The 24,535-nt window shown below is 43.1% G+C and overlaps 11 protein-coding genes and 1 non-coding gene across 12 annotated transcripts; 7 read left to right on the forward strand and 5 right to left on the reverse strand.

Annotated features, from left to right (window-relative positions):
- Positions 1-248: 248 nt before the first annotated feature.
- K452DRAFT_296642 (uncharacterized protein) lies at positions 249-718 on the forward strand (the record flags this gene model as incomplete). The annotated part of the gene is made up of 3 exons (XM_033541931.1): positions 249-363; positions 413-644; positions 700-718. 3 exons carry the CDS (start codon positions 249-251, stop codon positions 716-718), a joined length of 366 nt encoding a protein of 121 aa, XP_033399351.1.
- A 218-nt stretch (positions 719-936) lies between these two features.
- K452DRAFT_325596 (uncharacterized protein) lies at positions 937-2,022 on the reverse strand (the record flags this gene model as incomplete). Its single annotated transcript, XM_033544789.1, has 2 exons — positions 937-1,459; positions 1,526-2,022. 2 exons carry the CDS (start codon positions 2,020-2,022, stop codon positions 937-939), a joined length of 1,020 nt encoding a protein of 339 aa, XP_033399352.1.
- Positions 2,023-2,326: 304 nt separating this feature from the next.
- Positions 2,327-2,916, forward strand: K452DRAFT_296644 (uncharacterized protein; the record flags this gene model as incomplete). The annotated part of the gene is made up of 2 exons (XM_033541932.1): positions 2,327-2,431; positions 2,488-2,916. The coding sequence occupies 2 exons, from the start codon at positions 2,327-2,329 to the stop codon at positions 2,914-2,916; spliced, it is 534 nt and encodes a 177-aa protein (XP_033399353.1).
- A 191-nt stretch (positions 2,917-3,107) lies between these two features.
- Positions 3,108-3,201, forward strand: K452DRAFT_t55. The gene has a single exon. It is a non-coding gene; the product is annotated as a tRNA-Gln (tRNA).
- An 8,379-nt stretch (positions 3,202-11,580) lies between these two features.
- Positions 11,581-12,565, reverse strand: K452DRAFT_285675 (uncharacterized protein). Its single transcript, XM_033540150.1, has one exon. It carries the CDS (start codon positions 12,445-12,447, stop codon positions 11,683-11,685), a length of 765 nt encoding a protein of 254 aa, XP_033399354.1. The 5' UTR covers positions 12,448-12,565; the 3' UTR covers positions 11,581-11,682.
- Positions 12,566-14,035: 1,470 nt separating this feature from the next.
- K452DRAFT_285676 (uncharacterized protein) lies at positions 14,036-16,390 on the reverse strand. Its single transcript, XM_033540151.1, has 3 exons — positions 16,361-16,390; positions 14,765-16,302; positions 14,036-14,695 (listed from the first exon to the last, which is right to left on the reverse strand). The coding sequence occupies exons 2-3, from the start codon at positions 16,247-16,249 to the stop codon at positions 14,141-14,143; spliced, it is 2,040 nt and encodes a 679-aa protein (XP_033399355.1). The 5' UTR covers positions 16,250-16,302; positions 16,361-16,390; the 3' UTR covers positions 14,036-14,140.
- Positions 16,391-16,622: 232 nt separating this feature from the next.
- On the forward strand, positions 16,623-17,659 carry K452DRAFT_317117 (uncharacterized protein). The gene is made up of 3 exons (XM_033544032.1): positions 16,623-16,685; positions 16,745-17,108; positions 17,168-17,659. The coding sequence occupies exons 1-3, from the start codon at positions 16,642-16,644 to the stop codon at positions 17,423-17,425; spliced, it is 666 nt and encodes a 221-aa protein (XP_033399356.1). The 5' UTR covers positions 16,623-16,641; the 3' UTR covers positions 17,426-17,659.
- A 230-nt stretch (positions 17,660-17,889) lies between these two features.
- K452DRAFT_357296 (carbohydrate-binding module family 18 protein) lies at positions 17,890-19,182 on the forward strand. Its single transcript, XM_033546105.1, has 4 exons — positions 17,890-18,012; positions 18,085-18,788; positions 18,849-19,016; positions 19,070-19,182. The coding sequence occupies exons 2-4, from the start codon at positions 18,247-18,249 to the stop codon at positions 19,095-19,097; spliced, it is 738 nt and encodes a 245-aa protein (XP_033399357.1). The 5' UTR covers positions 17,890-18,012; positions 18,085-18,246; the 3' UTR covers positions 19,098-19,182.
- Positions 19,183-19,618: 436 nt separating this feature from the next.
- On the forward strand, positions 19,619-20,383 carry K452DRAFT_224878 (uncharacterized protein; the record flags this gene model as incomplete). Its single annotated transcript, XM_033536718.1, has 2 exons — positions 19,619-19,875; positions 19,963-20,383. 2 exons carry the CDS (start codon positions 19,619-19,621, stop codon positions 20,381-20,383), a joined length of 678 nt encoding a protein of 225 aa, XP_033399358.1.
- A 758-nt stretch (positions 20,384-21,141) lies between these two features.
- K452DRAFT_325602 (uncharacterized protein) lies at positions 21,142-21,553 on the reverse strand (the record flags this gene model as incomplete). The annotated part of the gene is made up of 2 exons (XM_033544790.1): positions 21,142-21,413; positions 21,529-21,553. 2 exons carry the CDS (start codon positions 21,551-21,553, stop codon positions 21,142-21,144), a joined length of 297 nt encoding a protein of 98 aa, XP_033399359.1.
- A 671-nt stretch (positions 21,554-22,224) lies between these two features.
- On the forward strand, positions 22,225-23,317 carry K452DRAFT_285681 (uncharacterized protein). Its single transcript, XM_033540152.1, has 2 exons — positions 22,225-22,507; positions 22,561-23,317. Exons 1-2 carry the CDS (start codon positions 22,241-22,243, stop codon positions 23,242-23,244), a joined length of 951 nt encoding a protein of 316 aa, XP_033399360.1. The 5' UTR covers positions 22,225-22,240; the 3' UTR covers positions 23,245-23,317.
- A 615-nt stretch (positions 23,318-23,932) lies between these two features.
- Positions 23,933-24,463, reverse strand: K452DRAFT_160656 (uncharacterized protein). Its single transcript, XM_033535658.1, has one exon. It carries the CDS (start codon positions 24,331-24,333, stop codon positions 23,968-23,970), a length of 366 nt encoding a protein of 121 aa, XP_033399361.1. The 5' UTR covers positions 24,334-24,463; the 3' UTR covers positions 23,933-23,967.
- Positions 24,464-24,535: the final 72 nt, after the last annotated feature.

The raw sequence follows: 24,535 nt of genomic DNA on the forward strand, positions 1-24,535 counted from the left end.
CATTTACAGCTGCGCGTGGAGAACGACTAGAGACCCGGAGGGTAAGAGGTACAACAAACAGTTTGCCAACTGGTCTCAGCGGGGAGCTCGCGAGTGGGCTGTCGGAGGATGCTAGAGATGGAGACGCGGGCTTGACGTTGACGCGAGTCTCAGCCCTACGGGCATGGGTGACCAGAAATTTCGCCGATCATCGACATCTTCCAACCTTATTATCCTTCGCCGGTCTTCCTCGTAACGTATTCCTCAACATGTCGGCTATTGGTTCCCTCGTCTTCTGCGCCGATTGCGGCAACCTTCTCGACGGTGGCTCGGGCGATGGCAAGGCCCTCCTGGTCTGCGACGTCTGCGGCGCTTCATGCAGAGGTAGTCCTTGACTTCGCGCGTCCTGCGTCGCATAGCTCACATCCACCAGACACTGCCTCCAAGGTCATTGTGACGCACTCTAAGCCATCTGCCTTCCCCTCGTCTTTACGCGCCAAGCGCTCTGAAGTCCAGACTCTCACCGAGGACGACATGCAGACCGATGCTACCATCAGACAGACTTGTGAAAAGTGCGGCAGGGAAGAGGTCCGGTATTACACGCAGCAGCTGCGTAGTGCAGATGAAGGCAGTACTGTCTTCTATACTTGCGATTGCGGTCACAAGTATGTTGGTCCTTTATAAAGCCCAGAAGATATCTACATACTGACGCTTCGCCAGATGGAACACCAACAACTAAAACGCAACAGCAGCCACAACTTTGTTACGTGTTTCTACCTGGGTATCCAAAGGACTGCTGTCCGGAGCTTTTTGTGTTTACAAGGGCGTCAATTTTACATTGACTTCCTACACCCACGTCTCAGATATACCCTTCCTGCTTTGCTTCTTTGCCGTCTAAACTTTTGCCAATCCGTTAACGCCAAAATGAATATCTTCTTTGGTCAAAGCTACTGAAAGCTATGCAAGCAAGACCTTTTCATCGGAGCCAGGCACAATCGCATATTCGATCTGGCCGCTCTTCTCGAACTCGGCCATGTCCAAAGCAACGACAACACTATCTTTCACGACCTGTTCGGGGTCATTCAAGAACTTCTTCAGAATCTCCTCAACACCCTCTTCGTCACCCAAGCTACCCAGCGCTTCAGCAGCTTCGTGGCGGACCATACTGGCCTCTTTGGTGTTGCTCAGGGTTTCCACCAGACTAGGTATCGAGGCCGGGTGCGTCAACTGGCCAAAAACGAAGGCGATTTCGTGCCGGAACAGAGCAGAGGGGTCACTCATTCCTCGAGCAAGAGCATGAACGGCGGGAACCGCAGTCGGAAGATCAGGAGGAGAAGCAAGGTCACGGAGCGCAAACATGGCGCGGTAACGCTTGAAAAGTGGAAGCTTGGTATCGAGCAGTGTGGCTTCGAGATCGGAGATTGAAGGGTGTTGAGCCTCTTGCGACATCGGAGGAGCCGGGTCAATGGATGCAAAATCACTGTCAAGCATGTTAGCCCCTCTGTCGTAGGCGTATAGACGGTACTAAGTGCGCGCGCATGCGTACCTCTGCTTCAGCTTCTCCATCTCCCGCTCCTTGGAGTGCTCCCATTCAATTCGTGCAACGGCAATGTCGCAAGTCTCTCTGACGACTTCCAGCTCGTCCTGCGAATCTCTCAACTCCTTCAGCAAGGTGAGCGACGCTTGATCTCCGAGTGCACCCAAAGCCTCAGCAGCCTCGTGCCTGCACATGGCATCTTCTTGCTTGTCCTCCAACGCATGGCGCAGGTAAGGAACGGCTACATCGTTCCGCGACTGACCAAGGCAGTAGGCAAGCTCGTGTTTGAGCAGAGCAGATGAGGAGCTAAAGCCAGCAGCAATGGCGGCAATAGCCTGCTCGACCTTAGGAGTACTTGGTTTTTGGCATGCCAAGTGTTTGAGGGAAAAGAGAGCGCGGAAACGACGCGCCAAAGGCTCGGTCTCGGAGGTTAAGACCTTGCGAAGAGCGAGGACAGTGGTATCGAGAGTCGCGTCAGCGGACTCATCTATCGCGGAGGGGGCCATGGGAATTGGTTGGAGGTGGTCTCTCTGGTAACTGCTGGGTCTGAAATTTGCTTTGATGGGCCGATGATGCCCGCCGGCGGGGTGGAGGGGCTAGTAAATAGCTTGGCCATGACTCGCGACCATCTGCCGATCATCAACTGCCTTGTGCTTATCAGATCGTAGGAGAGAACAAAACAGATGCCACCCGTCATGGCTTGCGCCGGCCAGCTCCATGCAGCGCCTCCTTTTCGCGACCACCTCCCGTTCAAGTAGGCCTTTGCCATTTCCTTTGATTCCACGTACAAGATACATCCATCCAGCAGTCATGGACGTCGAAAAGGTTCCTGAATCGGCAGAGGCACCACTACCGAAGCTGAGTGCGCATGACTTCAGACAATACAACCGCCTAGCAGAGCACATGGATTTTTTCGTGCGTGTGCTAATAAACCACGACTCAATCTCTAGATGTGACTAACAGCACCATAGCACAACAACTTTCGCCGGACATGGAACACTATGTACACTGCCTGCACAAGTAACAAAAGGCCCGCAGGATTGTCGATACGCCAGTTTCTCGCACTCGGTCTCGACTTTTGCCATCACCTTGAAGTGCATCACGGTATCGAGGAACAACACATTTTTCCTGTTCTAGCCAAAAAGATGCCGGCTTTCCGCAAGGAGCTCGAGCTCCTGACCCAGCACAAGCAAATACACAAGGGCCTGGATAAATTGGAAACATACCTTGAGCAGTGTAAGAGCGGGGACCGGGAATTGAGGATGGAAGAGTTGAAAGAGATCATGGACGGATTCGGTCAGGTACTATGGCAACATCTGGATGATGAGGTTAACCAATTACGAGCGGATAACATGAGGAAATATTGGACGGTGGACGAGGTAAGAAGGATCCCCATGTAAGACCGACGCTATGGCGCTTCATTGGCTGGCTTCTATCGATGTGCTGTGGCATGTCCGACCCACACATTTGGACAAACTCTGCCACCGTCATGGGTAAAGGAAGAGCTCCGGCTAGTGGTATACTCTTTATACCTGCGGTACTACATTCAGTATAAGTCTAATGGGTAGCAGTTTTTCTTCAAAAGAAAAACGGTTGTGTAGTGTAGTGGTGAGCACGCTGGATTTTGATTCTACTAAATGAGTCTTAACCTTCCAGCGACCCCGGTTCGATCCCGGGCACGACCTAGTTATAAATTTCCTTTTAGCCGGGTATACCCCCTGTATAAAAAAAAAAAAAAAAAAAAAAATTAATAAATATAATGAATTTTATATATAAAGAAAATAGTAAAGAAAAAAGTATATAGAGGCTACTATAGTTAATAGTTAAAAATAATATAATATAAAAGTTTACTATTACTTATAGTCTTAAATTAATAGATAATAAAAATATATATATATAGTTGTTATAGTTCTAATAAAGATATATTATATATAGTTGTTATAGTTCTAATAAAGATATATTATATATAGCTTAGAATTTTATAGCTATATATATTTTAGAATAGTAATTAGTTTTTTCTATAAATTATAAAATAATCGGCTATTTACTAAAATATATATATCTTTCGACTAATTTTTAAGATATATACTATATATATATATAGTAATTTACGGCTATTTATTAAGATATATATATTTTCTAAATTTTTTTTTTCTAAGATATATACTTTCTTATACTATTTTACTTATAAATAAGTATATTATAGTACATTATAAAGAATATATATCTTAGAAATTTTATTAAAAAAAAAAAAAAAGTATAAATCTTAGATATATATTTTTTTAAATATATATATATCTTAGAAATTAATTTAAAAAAAAATATTACTAAAAAGGATAAATATACTCTTAAAAAAAATCGAATATATTCTTTAAGAAAAATTAAAATATACTCTTAATAAATTCTAAAAAAAAAATAAAAAAAATAAAAAAATAAAAAAAAGATTAAAAAAATAACCAAATAGAATACCTAAATACCTAAAAGTAGAACTATATAAGATTAATTTCTTCTTCTTCTTTCTACGACTATAGCCTAAATATAAACTAGAAAAGTATTATAACTTAGGAGTTAGGCTAGTTCTCTATAGCTAAGTTTTTAGAGAAATCTTAAAATTCTTTTAAATTTTCTAAAGAATTTAAATTTTCTTTAGAAAAACTCAAATTTTATCTTCTTATTCTCCTAAAATTAAATCTTCTAAGATTAATTCTATATTAATTAAAAGTTTCCTAGCGCTACCTTTTAGCTAGGTGATTTTAGTAACTAGCTACTATTTCTTTTTATAGATATTTAGTAGAAGGTTACCCTAGCTTTCTCTTTCTAGTACTATTTTTATTTAGCTAAGTATCGTTAGATTCTAGCTAATTGTAACGAGGCCTCTTCAGCCTAGGCGTTGGAATTGCCTAGCGGGTGAGTTGGTTCGAAGGGTTTACCTTGAAGGACAAGAAGTGTAGGAAGTTGAGAGACAAGTCACGTGAAGGATCGGGTGTAGGCGTGTTACCATCAACCTTATGGTAGAGATTGATACTTTGAGTTGACCACGAGGGTCCTATCTACTGCTAGAGAGCGTGGTCTAAATACATGTAGGAAATGCTAACAATCTGATGTCGCCTTGTCACGAAAGGCGATTGTAGCCTTTTGTCGCCGGGCGACGAAGGGCGACACTCGTAGTGGTGCCTATGATCTGCGGGCGACACGTGGGGCGCACGTGACTCGGGTGCCACTTTTCTGACAGCTGACTTTCTTCAACCTGACAACCTATCTTCTTGTCGCAGAGCGGGCGTGATAAGTTCCTTATCCTCGATCGCTCTGTGGGTTTACCTGTCGTTTTTGCTGCTTTCGTCCTTGTGGACGTTAATCCCCTGCGGGCTCTCTGGAATCGTCGCCTTTTGGTCGACTAAGTCCCTGCGGGGTGTGTTCCCGTGTGGGCTTCCTGGGGTTGTGGCCTTACGGCCTTTCCTAGCACGTGTCTGCTGGTGCCTTGTGGGACGCGGACCCCTGTGGTTACTAAGCCCTTGAGGTCTCCAGGCCCGTGTGGGCTTTCTTCCCATAAGGTCTTTCCGACCCTGCGGGTTGATTTTCCTTGCGGTCCATAACACTAATTAAATAGTACTAGAGAAAGAAATCTTTTAGGACTTATATAGTCTTAAAGTAGTAGCTAGAGCGTAAGTATATTAATAGGAGAGCTTATACTCTATAAAATCTTTATAAGAATATTCTTTTTTTAAAAATATTTATAAGAAATTATAAATTTTCTTAAGAAATAAACCTAATTTACTATTCTCTTTTAGATAGAGACTATCTAGTATCGAGACTATTAAATAAATTAGTATATTTTTTTTTTTAAAAAAAAAACTTACTATATATAGTTTAATACTAAATTTTTACTAGGTATAATTAGTAAATCTTAAATTTATAGAAAATACTATATCGATTCGATCTTACTATTTCTCTATATAATATAACTAAATTCGATTTATTATATAGAGAATAGGTAGAGATCTCTCTATAGAGAATAGAGAATTAGCCGATTCTAAGATATTTAGTATAAATTAGATAAATCTAGAATATTCCTTTAGTACCTAAATCCTTAACTAAGTATCTATAGGAATTTTATAAATATAGTCTATAGCTAAAAGGTCGATTTACGTAATTTATAAAAGAATTCTATTAAACTCTTATTAAATAGTTTTATAGTAAAGCTTTCTTTAATTAGTATATCTCTTAGAAAACTCGAATTTTTAGAATATATTTTCTTAAAAAAAAAAACTTATATTATAGAAAAGAGTAGTAATTTTACTACTAGTAAAAATAATACTAAGTATTTAGGTAAATTTTAGCTACTATAGGAAGTAGTCCTTTTCCTTAATCTAAAATAATAGCGATTCTACTAGAATTTAGTATAACTAGTTAATTTCTATAGGAGAAAATTCGCTTTTTTATAGAACTAAGAGGCTTTTCTAGAAATTAAAGAAATTAAACCTAATTTTCTTTATTTTCAGTACCTATAGCTATTCTAAAATAGATTAGAATAATATTATTAATAGAATCTAATATTATTGCTATTAATAAATAGTAAAACGCGTTTTCTAGTTAATTTCTTATATAGGTAGTATTAACTAAATTATACTCGCGTAAATTTAATATAGCTACCTCTAAAAATGCGTTTAGAGAAAGAAATATATACCTATTTATTAGATATATTAGTAATTTCGCTTTTTTTTTTATAAGAGAATATACTCCTATTTCTATTTTCTTTTAAGAAAATATACTCCTATTTTTTTTTTAAAGAGAATATACTCTTATTTTCGCTTTTTTTTAAGAAAATATATTTCTAAATAATTATTTAAAAAGAACTTATTAGAATTCTTTTATTTCTAAATTTCTTTTAAGAGCTATAAGGGAAAGGAGGAGGCCTTACTAAATTTAGAGTTCTTTTTTTTTTTAAAAAAAAAAGGCTAAAAAATAGTTAGTTTACTTAAATAAAAACAAACTTTTAATAAAAAATTATATCTAAATTATTTAAATTATTTCTTTTTAGTCGCTCTAAATATTCGAGGAAATCGAATCTTTAGCTCTCTAAGCTATATAATATATAACCTTTTTTCTATATAAAATTCGCTTATTTAATTAAAGTTATACTAGGCGAATTACTAGGTTATCTATAATAAATTCCTAGCTATAAGAAATAAGAAACCTTATTAAATTTAATTATCTCTAATTTTCGTAAGTAGATTAAGGGTATATATAGTTTATAAGCTTTTTAATAACAAAAGATCTAATAAATATTAGTATATTTTCTTTAAAAAAACGAAAATAGGAGTATATTCTCTAAAAAAAAAAGAAAAGAAAAGAAATAGGAGTATATCTTTTTATTTTTTTTTAAAAAAAAAGTAAAAATATACCTTTCTTTTTTAAGATGTATATCTTAAATAGATAGCTATTTACTACTAGATTATAGTAAATATAGTACGATATTCTTAAACTACTATATTTAATTTTCTATAATTCTCCTCGCTAGTTAATATAGAATAAGGCCTATTTTCTTACCTCTTCTATAGTTAAAAACTCGGTTCTAATTAAAAATAGCTCTATAGTCGATTTTTCTAAATATAAAAAAAGAAAGTTCCTATATTACGAATTTTGTTTTAAAATACAAGAGTTTAATACCTACTAATATAAATTAGAATAATTTCTTACTTAGATTTAGGTTAAATTCTTACTTTTTTTATTTTATAACTCTTAAACCCCGCTCTAATTTGTCTAATTTATATTAGAGAAAATTAAAGAAAATTAAATAAAATTAAATAAGATTAAAATAAACTTATATTAAGTTTAATATACTACTCTACCCTTACGAAAATATAATAATTTTAATATAGATTTAGTTTATTTAGAATATATAACAACTTATAGCTAGCTTTAATTATTAGACTTATCTAATTTTTATATAGTAGAGTCTTAAAAATTCCTAATATAGTATTTATAGCCTAATATTAGGCGCCTATCTAATTAAACTAAATATTAGGTATCTAGTTCTAAGTTTTAGAATTTCAATTATAATTAAACTATAAAATTAATTACGTAATTTTAAGTTCTAGAATATAGATCTTAATTAAACGAAATATTAGGCGTCTAGTTTTAAGTTTTATAAATCTAAAATTAATTAAATTAGATAATAATAGTATAACCCTAATATATATAATCTTTTTTATTTAGAATATATTCGTTTTTTTAATAATAGATTTATATTTTCTTTTAGAAATATAATTATTTTTTTAAGAATATAATTTTTTAAGAATATATTTAGTTTTTTTAAGAGTATATTTTAACTTTTTTTTAGAATATATTCGGGTTTTTTTTAAGAGTATATTTATCTTTTCTAGTAATATATATTTTTTTTAAAAAAAATTATTACTAATTTAATTAAGTTTAGATTCTTAATACTTAGAATTTATAAAAATATTTAGTTTAATTAGGATCTATATTCTAGAACTTAAAAATGCGCGATTAATTCTATAGTTTAACTTTAATTAAAATTCTAAAACTTAGAACTAGACGCCTAATATTTAGTTTGATTAGTTAGACGCCTAATATTAGGATATAAATACTAGGACATTTCTTTCTTTTTCTTATTTAAAAAATCGACTATGGGGCTATTTTCAACTGGAACCGAGTTTTTAACTATAGATGAAGCAAGAAAATAGGCCTTATTCTACATCAACCAGCGAGGAGAATCATGGAAAACAAAACGCAGCGATTCAAAAATATCGCACTATATTTGCCATAATCTAGCAGCAAATGGCTGTCCATTCGAGATATATATCTTAAAAAAGAAAGGTATGTTTTTTTTAAGAAGATATACTCCTATTTTTTTTTAAAAAAGAAAATATACTCCCATTTTGATTTTTTTTAAGAGAATATACTGATATTTATTAGATCTTTTTATTGTTAAACGGCTTGTAAATTATACATGCCCTCAATCTACCCACGAAAATTAGAGATATTCGAATTCAACTAAGTTTCTTACTTGCCATAGCTAGGAATTTATTATAGATAACCTAGTAATTCGCCCAGCACAAATTCGATCAAAAGAGCGAATTTTATATAGAAAAAAGATTCTATATCAGGCAGCTTAGAGAGCTAAAGATTCGATTTCTTCGGGTATTTAGGGCGACTAAAAAGAAATGATTCAAAAAAATTTAGGTACTATTTATTATTAAAAGTTTATTTTTATTTAAATATACTAACTATTTTTTTTAGCCTTTTTTGAAAAAACTCGAAGAACTATAAGGAAAAGGAGGAGGCCTTACTAAGTTTAAAAGAAAGTTAGAAACAAAAGAATTATAGTAAGCTTTTAATATATACTTAAAAATATATCTCCTTAAAAAAAAGCAAAATAGGAGTATATTCTCTTAAAAAAAAAAAGAAACAGGAGTATATTTTCTTAAAAAAAAAGCGAAAATACTAATATATCTAATAAATAGGCATGCATTTGTTTCCCCAGACGCATTTTCAGAGGCAGCTATCTTGAATTTACGCGAGTATATTTCAATTGATGCTGCCTATATGAGAAATCAACCAGAAAACGCGTTTTGCCATTTATTAATAGCAACAACATTGGATTCTAATAATAATATTATTCCAATTTGTTTTAGAATCGCTATGGGTGCTGAAAATAAAGAAAATTAGGTTCAATTCCTTTAATTCCTGGAAAAGTCTTTTAGTTCTGCTAAAAAGCGAAGTTTCTCCTACAGAAATCAACCAGTTATACTAAATTCTAGTAGAATTGCTATTATTTCAGATCGAGGAAAAGGACTAGTTCCTGTAGCAGCCGAAATTTGCCTAAATGCTCAGCATTATTTTTGCCAGCAGCATATTACGGAAAATATTACTACTAGTTTTGGTAGTAAAATTGCTACCCTTTTTCGCAATGTAAGTTTTTTCTTTTTTTAAGAAAATATACTCAAAAGTTCGAGTTTTTTAAGAGTATAAATTTTTTGTTAAGAAAATATACTCAAAAACTCGACTTTTTTTAAGAGATGTACTAATTTAAAAAAGCTTTGCTATAAAACCATCCAACGAGAATTTAATGAAATTCTTTCGCAAATTGCGCAAATCGACCTCTCAGCTGCAAACTATATTCGCGAAATTCCTGCAGATACTTAGTCAAGAATTCAGGCACCAAAGGAATATCCTAGATTTGGCCAATTTACGTCAAATATCTCAGAATCGGCTAATTCTCTATTCTCTACAGAGAGATCTCTACCTATTCTCCATGCAATAAATCGAATTTGGTTATATTGTATGGAGAAATAGCAAGATCGAATCTATACAGTATTTTCTACAAATTCGAGATTTACTGATTATGCCTGGCAAAAATTCAGTATTGAATTACATGCAGTAAGTCTTGTTTTTTTTTTTTAAAAAAAAAAAAAAGTTATACTCCTATTTTCGCTTTTTTTTAAAAAAAAGAAAACATACTCCTATTTTAATTTTTTTTAAATTTGTTTTTTTTTAAAGAAAATATACTAATTTATTTAATAGTCTCGATACTAGATTGTCTCTATTTTTAATAGAGTACAGTAAATTGGGCTTGTTTCTCAAGAAAATTTGCACTTTCTTGTAAATATTCTTGAAAAAGAATGTTCCTGTAAAGATTTTACAGAATATAGGCTCCCCTGTCGACATGCTTGCGCTCTAGCTACTACTTTAGGACTAGATACTAAAGACTTAATCGATTTTGGCTGGAAAATCGATTCCTATAGGGCAATTTATTGCCCTGAAAGATTTCTTTCTCCAGTACTATTTGATTGGCTAGAATCTAACGATACGCAGCTAAGTAAAAATAGTACTAGAAAGAGAAAGCCAGGGCGACCTCCTACTAAACGCCTACGAAAAGAAACAGTAGCTAGTCGCTATAATCGCCTAGCTAAAAGGTAACGCTAGAAAACTTTTAATTAGTATAGAATTAATCTTAGAAGATTAAATTTTAGGAGAATATAGAGATAAAATTCGAGTTTTTCTAAAGAAAATTTAAATTATTTAGAAAATTTAAAAGAATTTTAAGGTTTCTCTAAAAATTCGGTTATAGAGAATTAGCCTAATTTACCTCTAAATTTAGCTATAGAGAATTAGCCTAATTCTTAAATTATAACGTTTTTCTAGCTTATATTTAAGTTATAGTCGTAGGAAGAAGAAGAAGAAGAGATTAATTTTATATAGTTCTACTTTTAGGCGTTTAGGTATTTTATTTAGTTATTTTTATAAAAATATATTTCGAGTTTTTTTTAGGATATATATATATTAAAGATATATTTAAGAATTTTTTTAGAATTTGTTAAGAATATGTTTTAATTTTTTTTAATAATATATTTAGTGTTTTTTTTTTTTTTTTTAAAAAAAAAAAAAATATTTCTAAGATATATAAAAATATCCCTAAGATACATGATTTTCTAAAATATATTTCTAAGATATATATATTTTTAAATTTTGTTTCTAAGATATATATTTTTATAATATACTATAATAAATAGAGATTCATAGAAATATTTAAATATATATATATTAGAGAGACTCTTTAGATATATTTATCTTAGAAATAGTATATATATCTTTAAAAAGACTCGATATATATATATCTTAGTAAATAGCTGTTTAAAGTATTAATAAGCTAGATTCTCACTATTTAATATTACTCTATCTCTATAACTATATATCTCCTAAGGGTTTAAAATTTCGTTTAGTTAGTTACCTTAGCAACGATAGAATAATCGGTAAATACCTTAACTAGCGCAAGCGTAGTATCGATAATATACGTATTAAATTACACCACCGTAGTAATAATATTAAGAGAAATAAAGATTATAGCATAAACCTCTAAGTATCCTGTTAGGGAAGGCTAAACAACTTTTATACTTTTAATATGTATTTAATATAATAAGTTTTACTAGCTGCAAGCCTTGATAGTTGATGAAGATCTCAGTAGTTGGATTTCCACATTGGTCCCGATTAAAATCGTACTGTGTTGCACTGTCATCACATAAAGAGCTGGGGGACACATGATATCTGGAAGTCTGAGAGCCATTCAGAATCGCTACGGTTGTTGGTACGGAAGTGTATTTTATATCAGGCTTTGCCCATGATACTTATAGTTCATCAGGGTATGCTCAGTCGATAAACAAACCGCCATTGACGAATAGATGTTCTCCATTGATCCATCTGGCTCGCTCCTCACACAAGAACCCAACAGCATAGGCGATCTCGCTCGGATCAGCCATCCTTTTCCCTGTTGGAGTTGCGTCGATTGTCGGCTGCAAGATTTTGAAAGCTTCCGGTCCGGCGGCGCGAAATCTCTCAGTGATAGTTGGTCCTGGGCTTACTGCATTGACGGTACATCCGTACTTCGAGGGCAACTCCTTGGCCCAACAGCGCGTAAAAGAATCAACCATCCCTTTTGTGCCAGCATAAATTGTCTGCATTGGCGGAGCAGCTCGCGACGATACGCTGACGATGTTGATAATCCGACCAGCTCCCCGAGTAAGATACTTCAACGATGCTTGAGTAAGCAGAAAGACACCGCGTCCATTGAGGTTGACAAGGGTATCCCAATGTTCGAGGGTTTGCTCCTCCAATGGCAAGTTGACTGCAAGGGCAGCATTGTTGACCACGATGTCCAAGAGTCCATATGCCCGTATCGTAGCTTCGACGAGTTCGGAAGGACCATTTGTTGAGGACATATCCGCCTTCACGGCAATCCCAGGAATTGACAAGTTAGCCGCGATTGTTTCGGATTCCGCCTGAAAGGTATCAAATGGATAATTGATGACAACTCTAGCGCCTCGACTGGCCAATTCCCGTGCAATGGCTAGGCCAATCCCAGAATTGGAGCCGGAAACGATGGCGACTCTTCCAGTCAGTGTTTGCTCCGGCATGATTTAACGACACCTTCGAAGCGTGGGACTGTTTGATGATGGCTCCGACAGCGGCAAATGGGAATCCGCCTTCATATTACGATTCCTTTGATGATACATCGGCGATCCAGCCCAGGCGACTGGTGCATAACGTACAGACCCTGATCTTGCCGCTCAATAGGAAGCAATAGCTATATGCATAGCATCGTTCGATGGTGGCCCACTCCACAGCCTGTGCGAGTCAAGATTTAGCTTTGTAGGGGCTGAAACTTCCAACAGTCCAATAGGAGGAAGTCCCGCAACGGAATCTTATATTGAAACAACGCGGGCCGCGTGCCAGGGCCCTGGCAATAACCATGAGTCCCGAACTCCACGCAATAACTCTTCACGGTACTCTCCGAATACTCGTGCAACATACGCACTGATCGCCGATTTTAAAGGAAGACGTGAGCTTTATGCAGATACAGGTCAGAAGAAACGACTGAAGTTTATTACACGGTATGATATTGTCCGTTGCAAGTCACTTTCTATTGAAATCAGCCTGGTGCAGAGCCGCAAGATTATGGATCTTATATCTACTCTTATTGAGTCTGAAATCTGTCCCTGCTTTAATAGTGCATTGAATTGGCAATTCCCCAATCTTCGATTAAGTTGCTAGAATTGATAACTCCCTTTATAACTTTTTATATATTGTTTGATATGTGTAAGTAGTAATCTATAAGTAGTAATATAATTTTAAATACATATAAGCTTCTAAGGATTAGGAATATATACTAAGTAACTAAGACTAAGACTAACGTCCGTTATCCTGAAGCGAGATATACTGTGAAGCGAAATGGTAATAATTATATAGGGTAGAAGAGGATACCTAGTTAAGATATGGTAAGTCTATGTGTGCTCTAAGACCTTTTCACCTATACCTAGGACTCGGGCTGGGAGCTAAGCAAGGAGTACTCTGTAGGGACTGATTATATTATGCCCTGTCTCGCTAGACGGTGGATCTCGGTTCGCGGTGACGGACGTTAGCTACTATACTGTAACCTCCTTCTCTAAAAGCAAGCTTTATATGCAGCAGCAATTTTTCTTTTATAAAAGGTTAATAGTACTATTGAATATGATGAGTATAGCCCCCTAAAATGGACAGGTAAAGAAACAGAGACTAAGAGGCATCAACTGCCTAGAAGATGACAAGGCGCTTATAACTAGCCCTCGGTTCCACTATCATGTGGTCCCGATACGGCCACCAACAACAGACTAGGTTCTGCCCCTATTAGTAGCAGATTCACATATGCTACAGCCGGTGAAAGGTATAACAAGAGCTTGAAATTAGCGAATCGGATGCAGGGTATTATGGTCCTGAAAAGAGGCGAATAGAAGTATTTCTCTCTCTGGGGTTTGCTGGAAAATGGTGAGTGGGGATGAATCTCGAGACGAACTGGAACAAAGTGGAGGGAGAGGGAAACTTCCGGGTTGTTTCGCGGTGCGTCGAACCGCTCACACGAACTGATCACGGAGTTTGCACTCATAGGAACTGCCAGAGAAATTGAATTGTGAATAAATCAATAGGACAGAAAGTCTCCAGGTGACTGAAATTAAATCAAAAGAATTTGACAGGATATTCCATACAGTCATGCGAGTGTCTTCCTCTTTTCCACTAGCCCAGGGCGTGGAGCCTGGTATCGAACATCTGTTCTACTCCCATCATCAGTCGCCCTTAAATTCTCGTTGCCAGCTTCTCCTTTAGTTTCTCGTATTTCCTCATATCACCCACTGAGGGTCTGATATCGGTCTTCGCCTTCTCGAAATCCGCTAAAACAACCTGTCCGCTACCCCTCTTGAGTGCGTTTTGGCCCGCCCTACGCAGCAAGCTTCCCAGATCCGCACCGCTGAAGTCTTCGCATGCTCTTGCTATGTCAGCCAAGCTGACGTCAATCGGAGTCTTTCTGATGAGCGCCCTGAGGATCTCAACACGCTCTTCTGGTCCTGGCAGGCCCACGAATAAGAGCGTCTCCAGGCGGCCGGGTCGCAGCATGGCGTCGTCAATCATATCGGGGCGGTTGGTGGCCGCAATGACGTAGATGCCTTCACGGGCAGACAAGCCGTCGAGCTCAGTGAGGAGCGTGTTGACGACGCGAGCAGAGGCTTCGGACAGTGCATCATTGCGGCGCGGAACCAGAGCGTCGAGCTCGTCGAAGAAGATCACACAGGGCACGGAAGAGCGTGCGCGCATGAAAACCTGACGAACAGCACGCTCAGACTCTCCGACATACTAAGCAAAGCGTTAGTACAGTAGTTATCGAAACACCATCACGTCCCGTTGCCTCCGTTGCCTACGTACCTTGTTGAGCAATTCGGGACCCTTGACACTGATAAAGTTTGCCTTTGACTCTGCCGCCACTGCCTTTGCCAGAAGCGTTTTTCCGCAACCAGGAGGGCCCCAGAGTAAAACGCCAGTAGGCGCAGTAATACCAACGGCTTTGTATCTCTCCGGATGCAGGATTGGCTCGACCACAGCGGTTTGTAGCTCCTCGCGAATCACTTCCAGAGCGCCGATATCCGCCCAAGTAGTATCCGGAATGGTGGCGAACCCTTCGCGCTTGGACGATGGCTGGATTCCCGGCAGGACTGCAAGAAAAGCTTCCATAGTAATAGCCGTACTCTCAAATCCTTCGGGCCGCGGGATGCTTTTGTCTTTCACACGCTGTACAAGCCGAGTGATGGACATATCCATTTCCGAGGTCTGGAGCGGATTCTCTCCATCGTCGATGTCCATCTCGGAAGGCTCAGTTGTAGCGGCTTGCCTTTCCAGTGCTTCTCTGTAACGGTCCATAGACCACGTACCAGCTTTGCCTACAAGATCCCTAAGATCGGCGCCCACGAAACCTGGGGTCATCTTTGCAAGCTTGACAAAGTCAACGTCAGACGCTGTTTCGGTCTCGCGAGTCTGCGCCTTCAGGATGAGCTCTCTCATCTTTTCGTTGGGCACGCCCATGTTGATCTCCGTGTCAAACCTGCCACCTCTTCTCAGTGCGGGATCCAGACTGTCTGGTCTGTTAGTAGCCGCCAAAACAATCACCGGCTTCCCATCATTTGCTTCCATTGCAAGGCTGTCCATGGAGATAAGTAGTTGCGCCACGATGCGCTTCTCCATTTGACTCTGAGATGTATCACGTTTTGGTGCAATGACATCGATTTCGTCGATGAACATCAAGCACGGCGCGTGTTTCCTCGCCTCTTCAAAATGCTCTCTCACTTGCTTTTCGGACTCTCCAGACATGCCCGATACGATCGAGGGACCCAGAATTTCAATGAATGGCACTCCAAGTTTCGCGGCAAAAGCACGCGAGATGACCGTCTTACCGCACCCAGGCGGGCCGTGCAGCAGGATACCCCGAGGAATGGGTATCTTGCGCTTCGCATACTCCTCTGGACATAGCAACGGTAGCACAAGGTGGTCTTTCAGCTGCTGCTTGACATTGTCCACGCCTCCGACGTCCTCGAGTCGGATATGGCTCGGGGGAGCTGTGCTAATTTCTTCGGCTGCCAGCGCCACCTTTCGCTTCTTCTTCACTGGTTCGCCGTTTGGCTGTCTCTGGCCGTCCCGCTTCTTCGTCGGCGCCTCGGAGCCATCAGCCGGCGTCGAGGTCTTGGGGACGTCCCACCCGCTGACAAGCGCCCTGTTCATGGCGTTCGCATCGGCGGCTTCTTGCTCGGCATTGGCGTCGACAAAATCTGCGTCGATGGGAGCAAGCTCTTCCTCGTCGCTGCCGCCCTCCTCTTCCCTTATGACGTCCAGCACACGCTCAATGCTGTCATCGAGCATCTTCCTAGGCTTGCGCTTGAGGCTGGAATTGGAGCGCGAGATCCAGTTGGAGACTTGGTAGACAGTAAGGTTGGGGTTCTCGCCGGGCTGGTCGTCGATGAGCTTGCGTACTATTTGGAAGACCTCCTTGTCAAGACCCTGCCGCAGCGAGGGCCTCCCCTTGTTCTTTGGGGGCATGACGACGGGATCGCGGCGGCGTGGGAAGGAGGGAGAGGGGAGGGAATGTTTGGTTGTTCTCTCTCACAGCTCGCGCTCCCGCGGCCAAAAATTTCCGGGATCGCACATGGAACTGCAGGGATCCTAGATCCCGCTTTATCGATAGCGCATCCCACGTCAACCACATCATCGATCATCGCTCATCGCCCACCGCCTCCGATGCTTGTTCATTCACAATGGGCAATGCCGGCAGCTCCCAGAAGATCTCGGCCCAGGATAAGTCTGTCATTCATGCTGTGCTCCCCCACAGTCTGCCTGCGACTGACGCATCGCGCCCAGGGCCATCCTGGACATGAAGATTCAGCGCGATAAGCTGCACCAGTACCAGAAGAAGATTATCGTAATCACGAACCGCGAGACCGAGATCGCAAAGCAATGCCTGAAGCAAGGAGACAAGCGGCGGGCGCTACTGGCGCTGCGCAAGAAGAAATACCAAGAGTCACTGCTGGCGAAGACGGATCAGCAGCTGGCACAACTTGAGATGCTCACGAGCGACGTCGAGTTTGCACTCGTGCAAAAGGACGTCTTATTCGGGCTACAACAGGGTACAAGTGTCTTGAAAGAGATCCACAAGGAGATGGGTGGACTGGAGAACGTCGAGAAACTGATGGGCGAGAGCGAGGAGGCACAGGCTTATCAGAGGGTCAGCATATGGCTGTTGCTGTTCTTGTCAAACATTGTGCTTACGAGTTCACTTTGCAGGAAATAAGCGAAATGCTTGGAAGCCGAATGACAAACCAGGACGAGGACGAGGTGGAGGACGAACTGGAGGCTCTCGAGGCCGAAATGTCAGGCACAAAGCTCCCAGACGCGCCAACGAAGTCTCCAGAGGCCGAAATTACAGGCAAAAGGCTTCCAGACGCCCCAACAAAGATCCCAGAGGGCGAGACAGTAAAGGAACGGGCAGCAAGAAGGGCGCGCCAACGGGCGGCGCTGGAGCCAGAACCGATGCTTGCATAACGGAGTTGGGCCGGGATTTTGCTGCATTTGAGCAAGGCGTTAGGGGTTGTTTTTACTACAGGCATGACTGCTACCGGTATCTTTGCGATATGCTTCTTTTCTTCCGGTATCCCTCCAAATGCCATGCATAATCTATGCACACTCTCCGTCTTTTGCTATTTGGCTACAAAGTTGTAGAGCTGACTTTAGGAACCATCCCACACTCCTAAGCTCACTGCGGAACTGAATCAGGTGGTCAAGGAGCTCTCCGATGGAGTTTCGTGACTTTGTAGATGTCGAGAATAGCGAAGCAAAATAACACTACCGCGGAAAACAGTGGAGTTATGGAGGAGAGTTGCGGAGGAGAGCCGGAGCCGATATACGAATAGACCAACTGCCCGCTAAGCTCAATGCCGAAGCTCCATCCAAATAAAGGCGGCGAATACACCCAGAACACAGTGGTCACCAGCTCTAATACGACGTGTCTATTAACGGCGCGGCAGGCCAAGTTGAAAGAGAACGAAAGACCGAGATGACACTGGTTGCTGCCTATTTCATAGCATTTGCGGCGTAAAGCCCTCTACATGGTCACTGCGGCAAATGCTCAGGTAGGAAGTCTGGTCCGTCTCGGGTCCAAAACACTTCAATATCTCTACTGACATTTCTTAATTGACATTCAGCGCGCCGGCCTCGAACCACTTCCGAGTATTGGATAATACGACAGCTGACACTCCGTGGCGTGAGGCTAAAAGAAAATTGCTGAGCGTACAGCCTTTATAAAGCGCCGAAAGACACAATTCAGGACTCAGTCACATAGAATCTACCTCACACCAACAATCGACATGGTATTTACCACGGCACTGCTCACCATCTTCCTGCGGATCAGCTCATCCGCAGCCGAGCCAATTCCAGCTATTCAGTATCTCCCACGAGTCCTGGTCGCATCGCCAGACAACACCTGCGGCGGCACCACAGGGTATACATGCGTAGGCTCTCAGGCAGGCAACTGTTGCAGCTCTTCGGGATGGTGCGGAAAGACTGATGCCTACTGTAACACTTCCGCGGGCTGCCAAACGTCGTTTGGCAAGTGCGTGAGCACAACCATCTCGCCGGACGGTACCTGCGGTGGCGCGAATGGATATCGGTGCCACGAAGGCGAGTGCTGCAGTTCTGACGGTTTTTGTGGGACGGAAGCAAAGTATTGCAATATCGATACTTGCCAACCTGAATTTGGCAACTGCGGCTTCCCTTCGTATCCACAAATCTCGCCTGATGGTACTTGCGGCGGTGAGAATGGATATGATTGCACCAGCTCGGGATTTGGAGATTGCTGTAGTTCGTCTGGATATTGTGGAGACTCAACCGCATTTTGTGCTCAGGGATGGTAAGTTGGGCAAAAGTTTATAGTGTTGCTACCTTTGTGTTTCGCTAACAGCATTGGCAGTCAATCGGCATTTTCTGCCAGCTGCTTGACCACCAACATTCCCACCTTGAACGGTGCTTGTGGAGCGAAGAAAGGCGGCTACATCTGCGCCGGCGGCAGGTACGAAGGACAATGCTGCTCTTCTGATGGCTTCTGCGGTTCTTCCTTTATATACTGTGGGACAGGATGGTACGTTAGGTTCGCCACTCCACGAAATGCACTCTGCTAACACTTGTCTGCAGCCAAACCGGGTTTGGGAAATGCACATGATGCGGTGGATGGCATTGAGCTCAGGATGGCATGCCGCGGAGGATTTTCTGATAGAAATCACATAGTATAGTTGCAATCAAACGCCATGGCTTAGATGTTTTTATTCAATGTGATGTAAAAAGAATTAACTAGAGAATAATGTCACTGCTGCAAGCACGTAAAGAGGGACTCCCACGTGAGAACGTGTATGCAATGACGCGAATGACGATCGATGAGGGGTCTGCGGGGAACACTTGTTTAGGTCATGTACGAATACAGAGTACCTTGAGGGCCCTTTTACTGAGCCCCCGCTTGAATTCGCAGCTGATTGACGTGCCGACACTTTGCCATTGCGTGCACGACAGGAGTTTCAGCGTCATCGTTCATGTGAGCAGAAGATCGTCCCGATAATACAAACGGATTCCTTGGACACCTTCCTAGATACACTCTTCCAATCCAAGCCTTTCTGCCAGAACACCGAAACCCGCATTCACGCCCGCCACAACTGTTACGAAGAAAAAGCATACCCAAACACCCTCAGAATGTCGCATCACTGCCACGATGAGCATGATCACTCGGGCCACGACCACTCGCACGGCGCACACGACCACAGCGACGACCTCACCCCCGCAATACAGTCCCTTCTGTACGAACAGGTTGATTTCGGCGCCGTCAACACCCTGAACGAAGCGGAGCCGCGCTCAGGCGCCTCCATATTGCAGAAAACATATGCGCAGCGCCTCGACCCGGAGCCAGAGCTGCAGAGCGACGCGGACGAGCAGCTGCTCATGTTTGTGCCGTAAGCGCCTCCTACAGCGTCCCATACACACACACAGTAGACAGGCACCGTAGGCCACTGGAGCTAACACTGCGTTGCTCTCTGCAGCTTCACCGGCCAAGTCCGCCTCCACAGCATCCTCCTCCGCACGTCCGACTCTGCCAGCGCGCCGAAGACGCTCAAGCTGTACCTGAACCGCGATGACCTCGACTTCGGCACGGCATCCGACCTGCAGCCGACGCAGCAGCTGGACCTCGCGCAAACCAACGACCTACAAGAGCATCCGGTCAAACGCGCCTTGTTCAACACGACGCGATCCTTGACGCTATTCTTCGAGGACAATTTCGGCGACGGCGACGAGGACGTCACAAGAGTTAGTTATGTCGCGTTCAAGGGTGAGTATATGCGCTTGAACCGTGAGCCCGTGAACTTCCTCTATGAGGCGGCGGCGAATCCCTCGGACCACAAGGTCAAGGGCACGACAGGGCTGGGAATGGGTAGTGGTGTTGGTGGAAGAGACGGGCTGTGAGTTGGACAAAGCCCAGAGAGTAAGAGAACTGGATAAAAGTCTAAAGGCATATAATGCCTATGTGATCATGAGCGGAGTTGCGGGTGGTTTTCATGCATTCACAACAACAATGGCGTTCCCCTAGTGGATCTTGTTCGCAAAGGGGAGCACATTTCTTAAAGCTGTTGACATTCGGTATGGTAAGGTCAATCCGTCAATACCCTTAACGACCAGGAGCGCTGCATCATTGCATATGAAACAAAGATGAACACCATGCTTTCGATGAATAGACTATGTCCTTGATTGGATTTCTTGCGGCTAGGGCCATAACCGGCCACTGTCTAGGCCTTGAAGATTCTCGAGTTGTCGCCCACAATGGAACCTTGTCGTAGCTCCCAATTCTAAATGGACGAACACCGTTGTTAATCAAGAATTTGTTGGGTATAAAATTGAAGAGACCTACTTTATGTATCTTCTCTTTTCGACTTCCAAGCTGCTCCAAAGCAATTTCTTCGATCCAGCTGCCTTAGTCTCTTGCTGTGCTGAGCTCGGCCTTCGGTGCCCTTCGAGGTCATTGGCCGTGAAGACACTCCTGCTGCAGCCACAGGAGAGTCAGAACCTCATGGCTTGTCTCCGGTGCGCCTCAAACACCCGTGTGCGATCGGCCAGATAAACTGTGTATTGCCCCGCCCTCACCAGCACCTTCCCACGCCAACCAGCACTCCAATTCTGATTCGCCCAGACCATCCATGCCGTGCAATCAAGGAACCTGCCCTCGCTCACACATGCTTCGTCGAGCCCAGCACATCTCCCCTAACCTTGCTCCAGTCGATGCTCGCGTCCAGCTCTTCGTCGACAAGCCCGCACACGACGACGTTGTCGCCGCGGATCAGGTACAGCCCGTGCTGAACTTCGCTGCTAGGCTCCGGGTCGTCGGCTGGGCGGATGATGCGCTCCCACGTCTCGCTCAGCACCAGGTTCGTCGTCTGGTCGCACGACAGCAGTGTGCCCGTCAATGTGCGGCCGTCGGTCGTCAGGACGAGGATTTTCTCTAGCGTAGCGAAAAGTCTGGTTAGTTCTGGGCCGCGAAGTCGGGGGATGTCGTGCGCGGCTGGAGAGGCGGTGCGTTGCTCGCTGTAGAGCTTGGAGGGAGGGCAAACACGCACTGTTTACGTAGGCCTGGAGAGACATGGTGACGGCAGAGAGGCGGCGGCGAAGCTTGCGCCGTTCTCTGGGATGAAGGTAGGGCGGATGCGACGAGCTGTTGAGCAGCGACTGTGCGGTGGCCGGCCCCGGCGTGTCTCTGCAGTGGGAAGCTTCGCGCGGTAGTAGTAGCAAGGCAGAGGTGACGGAAGTGTGAAGAGCTAACGAGACGTGCGGGAATTGGCTCCTCCCGCGCGCCGGCTCGGCGGACGGCCAGGCAAGCTCTCTCGGCCCGGGTTCGCTCCGAACGTCTCGTGGTCTCTTACGAACTCCATCTCCATCTTATCTTTGACTGTCATACTCTAATTCACTCATGCCGTGATGTTCTCATCTCTGTATAGGAAAAATTTGAACTAATTCTAAAAGAAGTTCCGAAACATGAATTCTTCAAAGAAATCCCCAGCATCTTGTTTTCTATAGAAGCGGCCAGGATCATGCTTTATGGAAATCCACTGAAACAGAAAAAGACGCCGTGCCATCGTCTTATCAGCTTTTGATGTCTGTTCTGTATTCTAAAGGTAGGTTGCCACAGTGATGCTGCACGGCCTCGGATAAGAGACGGACGTCATGGCCAATGCTCCAGTTTCAACACGTCAATCTTTGTAATGAGAGGAAGCTTCTTTTAACTTCAATCCATCCTCAAATTTTCCTTCAGGAGCGATTTAACTGTCAACCATGGCGAACGACAAGATAGCCATATTCCCCGCTGCGGGTGGACTCGGAGGCAGCACCTACAACCATCTGCTGAACATTGTGAAGCCTGAAGAGGTTATTCTCATTGCTCGTTACGCTTCCAAGATACCGCAAAAGTTCAGAGATGCGGGATTGGTTGCGAGGGAGGCCGACTACGATAAGCCGGAAACCCTTGCCCATGCTTTTGATGGTGCGAGCTGCCTCAACCTGATCTCTTATGCGAGTATAGAACATGAACACCGTTCCAAGGTGCGTTTTTCGAAAAGATGCACCGCCCGGGCCATAAATGACCGCGTAGCCAGGTGCACAAGGATGCCATTGATGCCGCTCGTCGTAGTGGAGTAAAGCATATCATTTACTCTTCTCTTGCCTTTGGCGGCGACTGTGAGCCTCAATCGGCAGCCCACGTGATGCAAGCCCATCTCGACACTGAGAAGTACCTTGCATCCATCGCTGCGGAAGACAAGACGTTCACCTACACTGCCGTCCGGCAAGGCCTCTACTCGGAATCTTTCCCGATCTATACCGCATTCTTCGATTTGAAGAACCCCTCGGATGAGATTACCGTTCCCTACGATGGCAGCGGTCCAGGCATCGCTTGGGCAAAGCGTGATGAGCTCGGCGAGGCGACTGCGCGTCTGATATCCCAGTATCGCTCCTCCCTTGCAACCTTTGAGTATGTGAATAAGACTATTCTCCTTTCCGGCCCGCGCGTCTGGTCGTACCAGGAGTCCGTCGATGTTCTGAGCAAGGCTGCGGGAAAGAAGGTGACCGTCAAGCCGATCACGGTGGAGAAGTTCGCGTCCTTGCCCCAGGTGACCGGAGGAAGTGATTATGGTGCGGGAGAGAGCGCAAAGTTTTGGGCGTCAGCGTTTGAGGGGGTTAAGAATGGAGAAACTGCGGTCGCCTCGCCGCTGCTTGCAAAGCTTCTTGGGAGAGAACCTGAGCCATTCGAGAAGACTGTTCAGGAGATGGCGAAAGCTTAAACAAGAAGACATGTACGAATGAAGCCGGGATCGGTCCATAGGAACGTAGTCTGAGCAACAATTAAGTTGACCGCAAGGTCCCTGTGAAGGAGTTGGTGGTGAAAGGTGAGGCAAGCGGTGTGCAGCTTACCTACCGCCACGGGGGCCTTTCACACCAGGCAGGTAGGGAGGCAGGAGCTCATGTCCGCAACTTCCCTTCTGCCCGTGAAAGCGTGCCGGGAAAGCCCCAAGCGAGCCTCCTCCCTTGCCTATAAATACCCCTCCCCTCCCACCACCTCCTCCTCTTCTTTTCTTCTTCAGCTCTCTTTGCCTTTTGGCTTAGATCAAGTGTAGTATCTGTTCTTTACAGTCTAATCGCTGTAACGTCCCTACGGGGGCATTCTTGATTAGCTCATTTTTGAAACCCGAGGGGTGGCCGCTGCGCTTGCGCATGTCGCTCCTCACAGTGTCGCCCGTATTTGCACTGTCTCGGGCTGACGCGACCCTTTTCATTGAGTGACTCGGCTTGTCTGGGTCCTTGAGGAAGAAAAATTCTGTTACATATTCAGGCCAAAGAAAGTGAAGCTTACGATGATTCCTCGAGCGACCATGGCTCTGCTTGACCTTCAACTCACAGCTAATAGTCTTGAAATTTCTCTCTGCTATGGTCTGTAACATACACAATCTTCAGACGTTCACTCATCCCTGCGTTCATGCGTCATCAAACGCCCTGCCCAAGGAGCATCAACACAAACAGAGAGAACGAGGACAACTGAACACGTGAACGAATGTACTCGAAGACGGCGCCGACGGCTTCTTTGATGCGAGAGACGAGTGACTGTGAAATCGACTGGGATAAACACAGCAAAGCAGGGACAAAACATGAGTGAACCCAAAAGCATAGCACACTGAAGAACGCTTACCTCCCATAGATACGGAGTGCAGACGTACATGCAGGACCTCCACCACCATCCTTACCGCCATTCGAGCAACAAAGTCATTTATCCGCCCTTTAGTCTCGGCGCAGAAGACGAAACCGCCCATTTTCACAATTATGCTTAGATGCAATGCAACTAGGTGCCGAAACGGCCCCCAAGCACCCGGAGCCATGGCGCGCGGCAGCCACAACAATAAAAGAGAAAAACAAACAAGCTAGCCGCCTGCGCACTGAATGGCGCCCTCACAACCGACCCTACAGCCCCACGATATCTGAACCATAGCATATTCCGGGACGCCGCAACGAAGGGGTGGGATGACCCAGCGCGAAAAGAACGTATTTTGGAGACCGATTAGACGCCGTGAGCCGATGAGG

Source organism: Aplosporella prunicola (genome assembly GCF_010093885.1).
Source record: "Aplosporella prunicola CBS 121167 unplaced genomic scaffold K452scaffold_8, whole genome shotgun sequence".
Taxonomy (NCBI): Eukaryota; Fungi; Ascomycota; class Dothideomycetes; order Botryosphaeriales; family Aplosporellaceae; genus Aplosporella; species Aplosporella prunicola.

What these genes read in the sequence shown, in the direction of transcription:
- K452DRAFT_317117 (XM_033544032.1), top strand. Translation starts at nt 16,642, where the DNA reads ATGGGCAATGCCGGCAGCTCCCAGAAGATCTCGGCCCAGGATAA. An exon ending in AAGATCTCGGCCCAGGATAA is followed by an intron (nt 16,686 to 16,744) that starts GTCTGTCATTCA and finishes CATCGCGCCCAG; the next exon opens with GGCCATCCTGGACATGAAGA. An exon ending in AGGCACAGGCTTATCAGAGG is followed by an intron (nt 17,109 to 17,167) that starts GTCAGCATATGG and finishes TTCACTTTGCAG; the next exon opens with GAAATAAGCGAAATGCTTGG.
- K452DRAFT_285676 (XM_033540151.1), bottom strand. Translation starts at nt 16,249, where the DNA reads ATGCTCGATGACAGCATTGAGCGTGTGCTGGACGTCATAAGGGAAGAG. An exon ending in GTCCCGAATTGCTCAACAAG is followed by an intron (nt 14,696 to 14,764) that starts GTACGTAGGCAA and finishes CGCTTTGCTTAG; the next exon opens with TATGTCGGAGAGTCTGAGCG.
- K452DRAFT_160656 (XM_033535658.1), bottom strand. Translation starts at nt 24,333, where the DNA reads ATGGCTCCGGGTGCTTGGGGGCCGTTTCGGCACCTAGTTGCATTGCAT.
- K452DRAFT_285675 (XM_033540150.1), bottom strand. Translation starts at nt 12,447, where the DNA reads ATGCCGGAGCAAACACTGACTGGAAGAGTCGCCATCGTTTCCGGCTCC.
- K452DRAFT_357296 (XM_033546105.1), top strand. Translation starts at nt 18,247, where the DNA reads ATGGTATTTACCACGGCACTGCTCACCATCTTCCTGCGGATCAGCTCA. An exon ending in GCATTTTGTGCTCAGGGATG is followed by an intron (nt 18,789 to 18,848) that starts GTAAGTTGGGCA and finishes CAGCATTGGCAG; the next exon opens with TCAATCGGCATTTTCTGCCA. An exon ending in ATATACTGTGGGACAGGATG is followed by an intron (nt 19,017 to 19,069) that starts GTACGTTAGGTT and finishes ACTTGTCTGCAG; the next exon opens with CCAAACCGGGTTTGGGAAAT.
- K452DRAFT_285681 (XM_033540152.1), top strand. Translation starts at nt 22,241, where the DNA reads ATGGCGAACGACAAGATAGCCATATTCCCCGCTGCGGGTGGACTCGGA. An exon ending in AACATGAACACCGTTCCAAG is followed by an intron (nt 22,508 to 22,560) that starts GTGCGTTTTTCG and finishes CCGCGTAGCCAG; the next exon opens with GTGCACAAGGATGCCATTGA.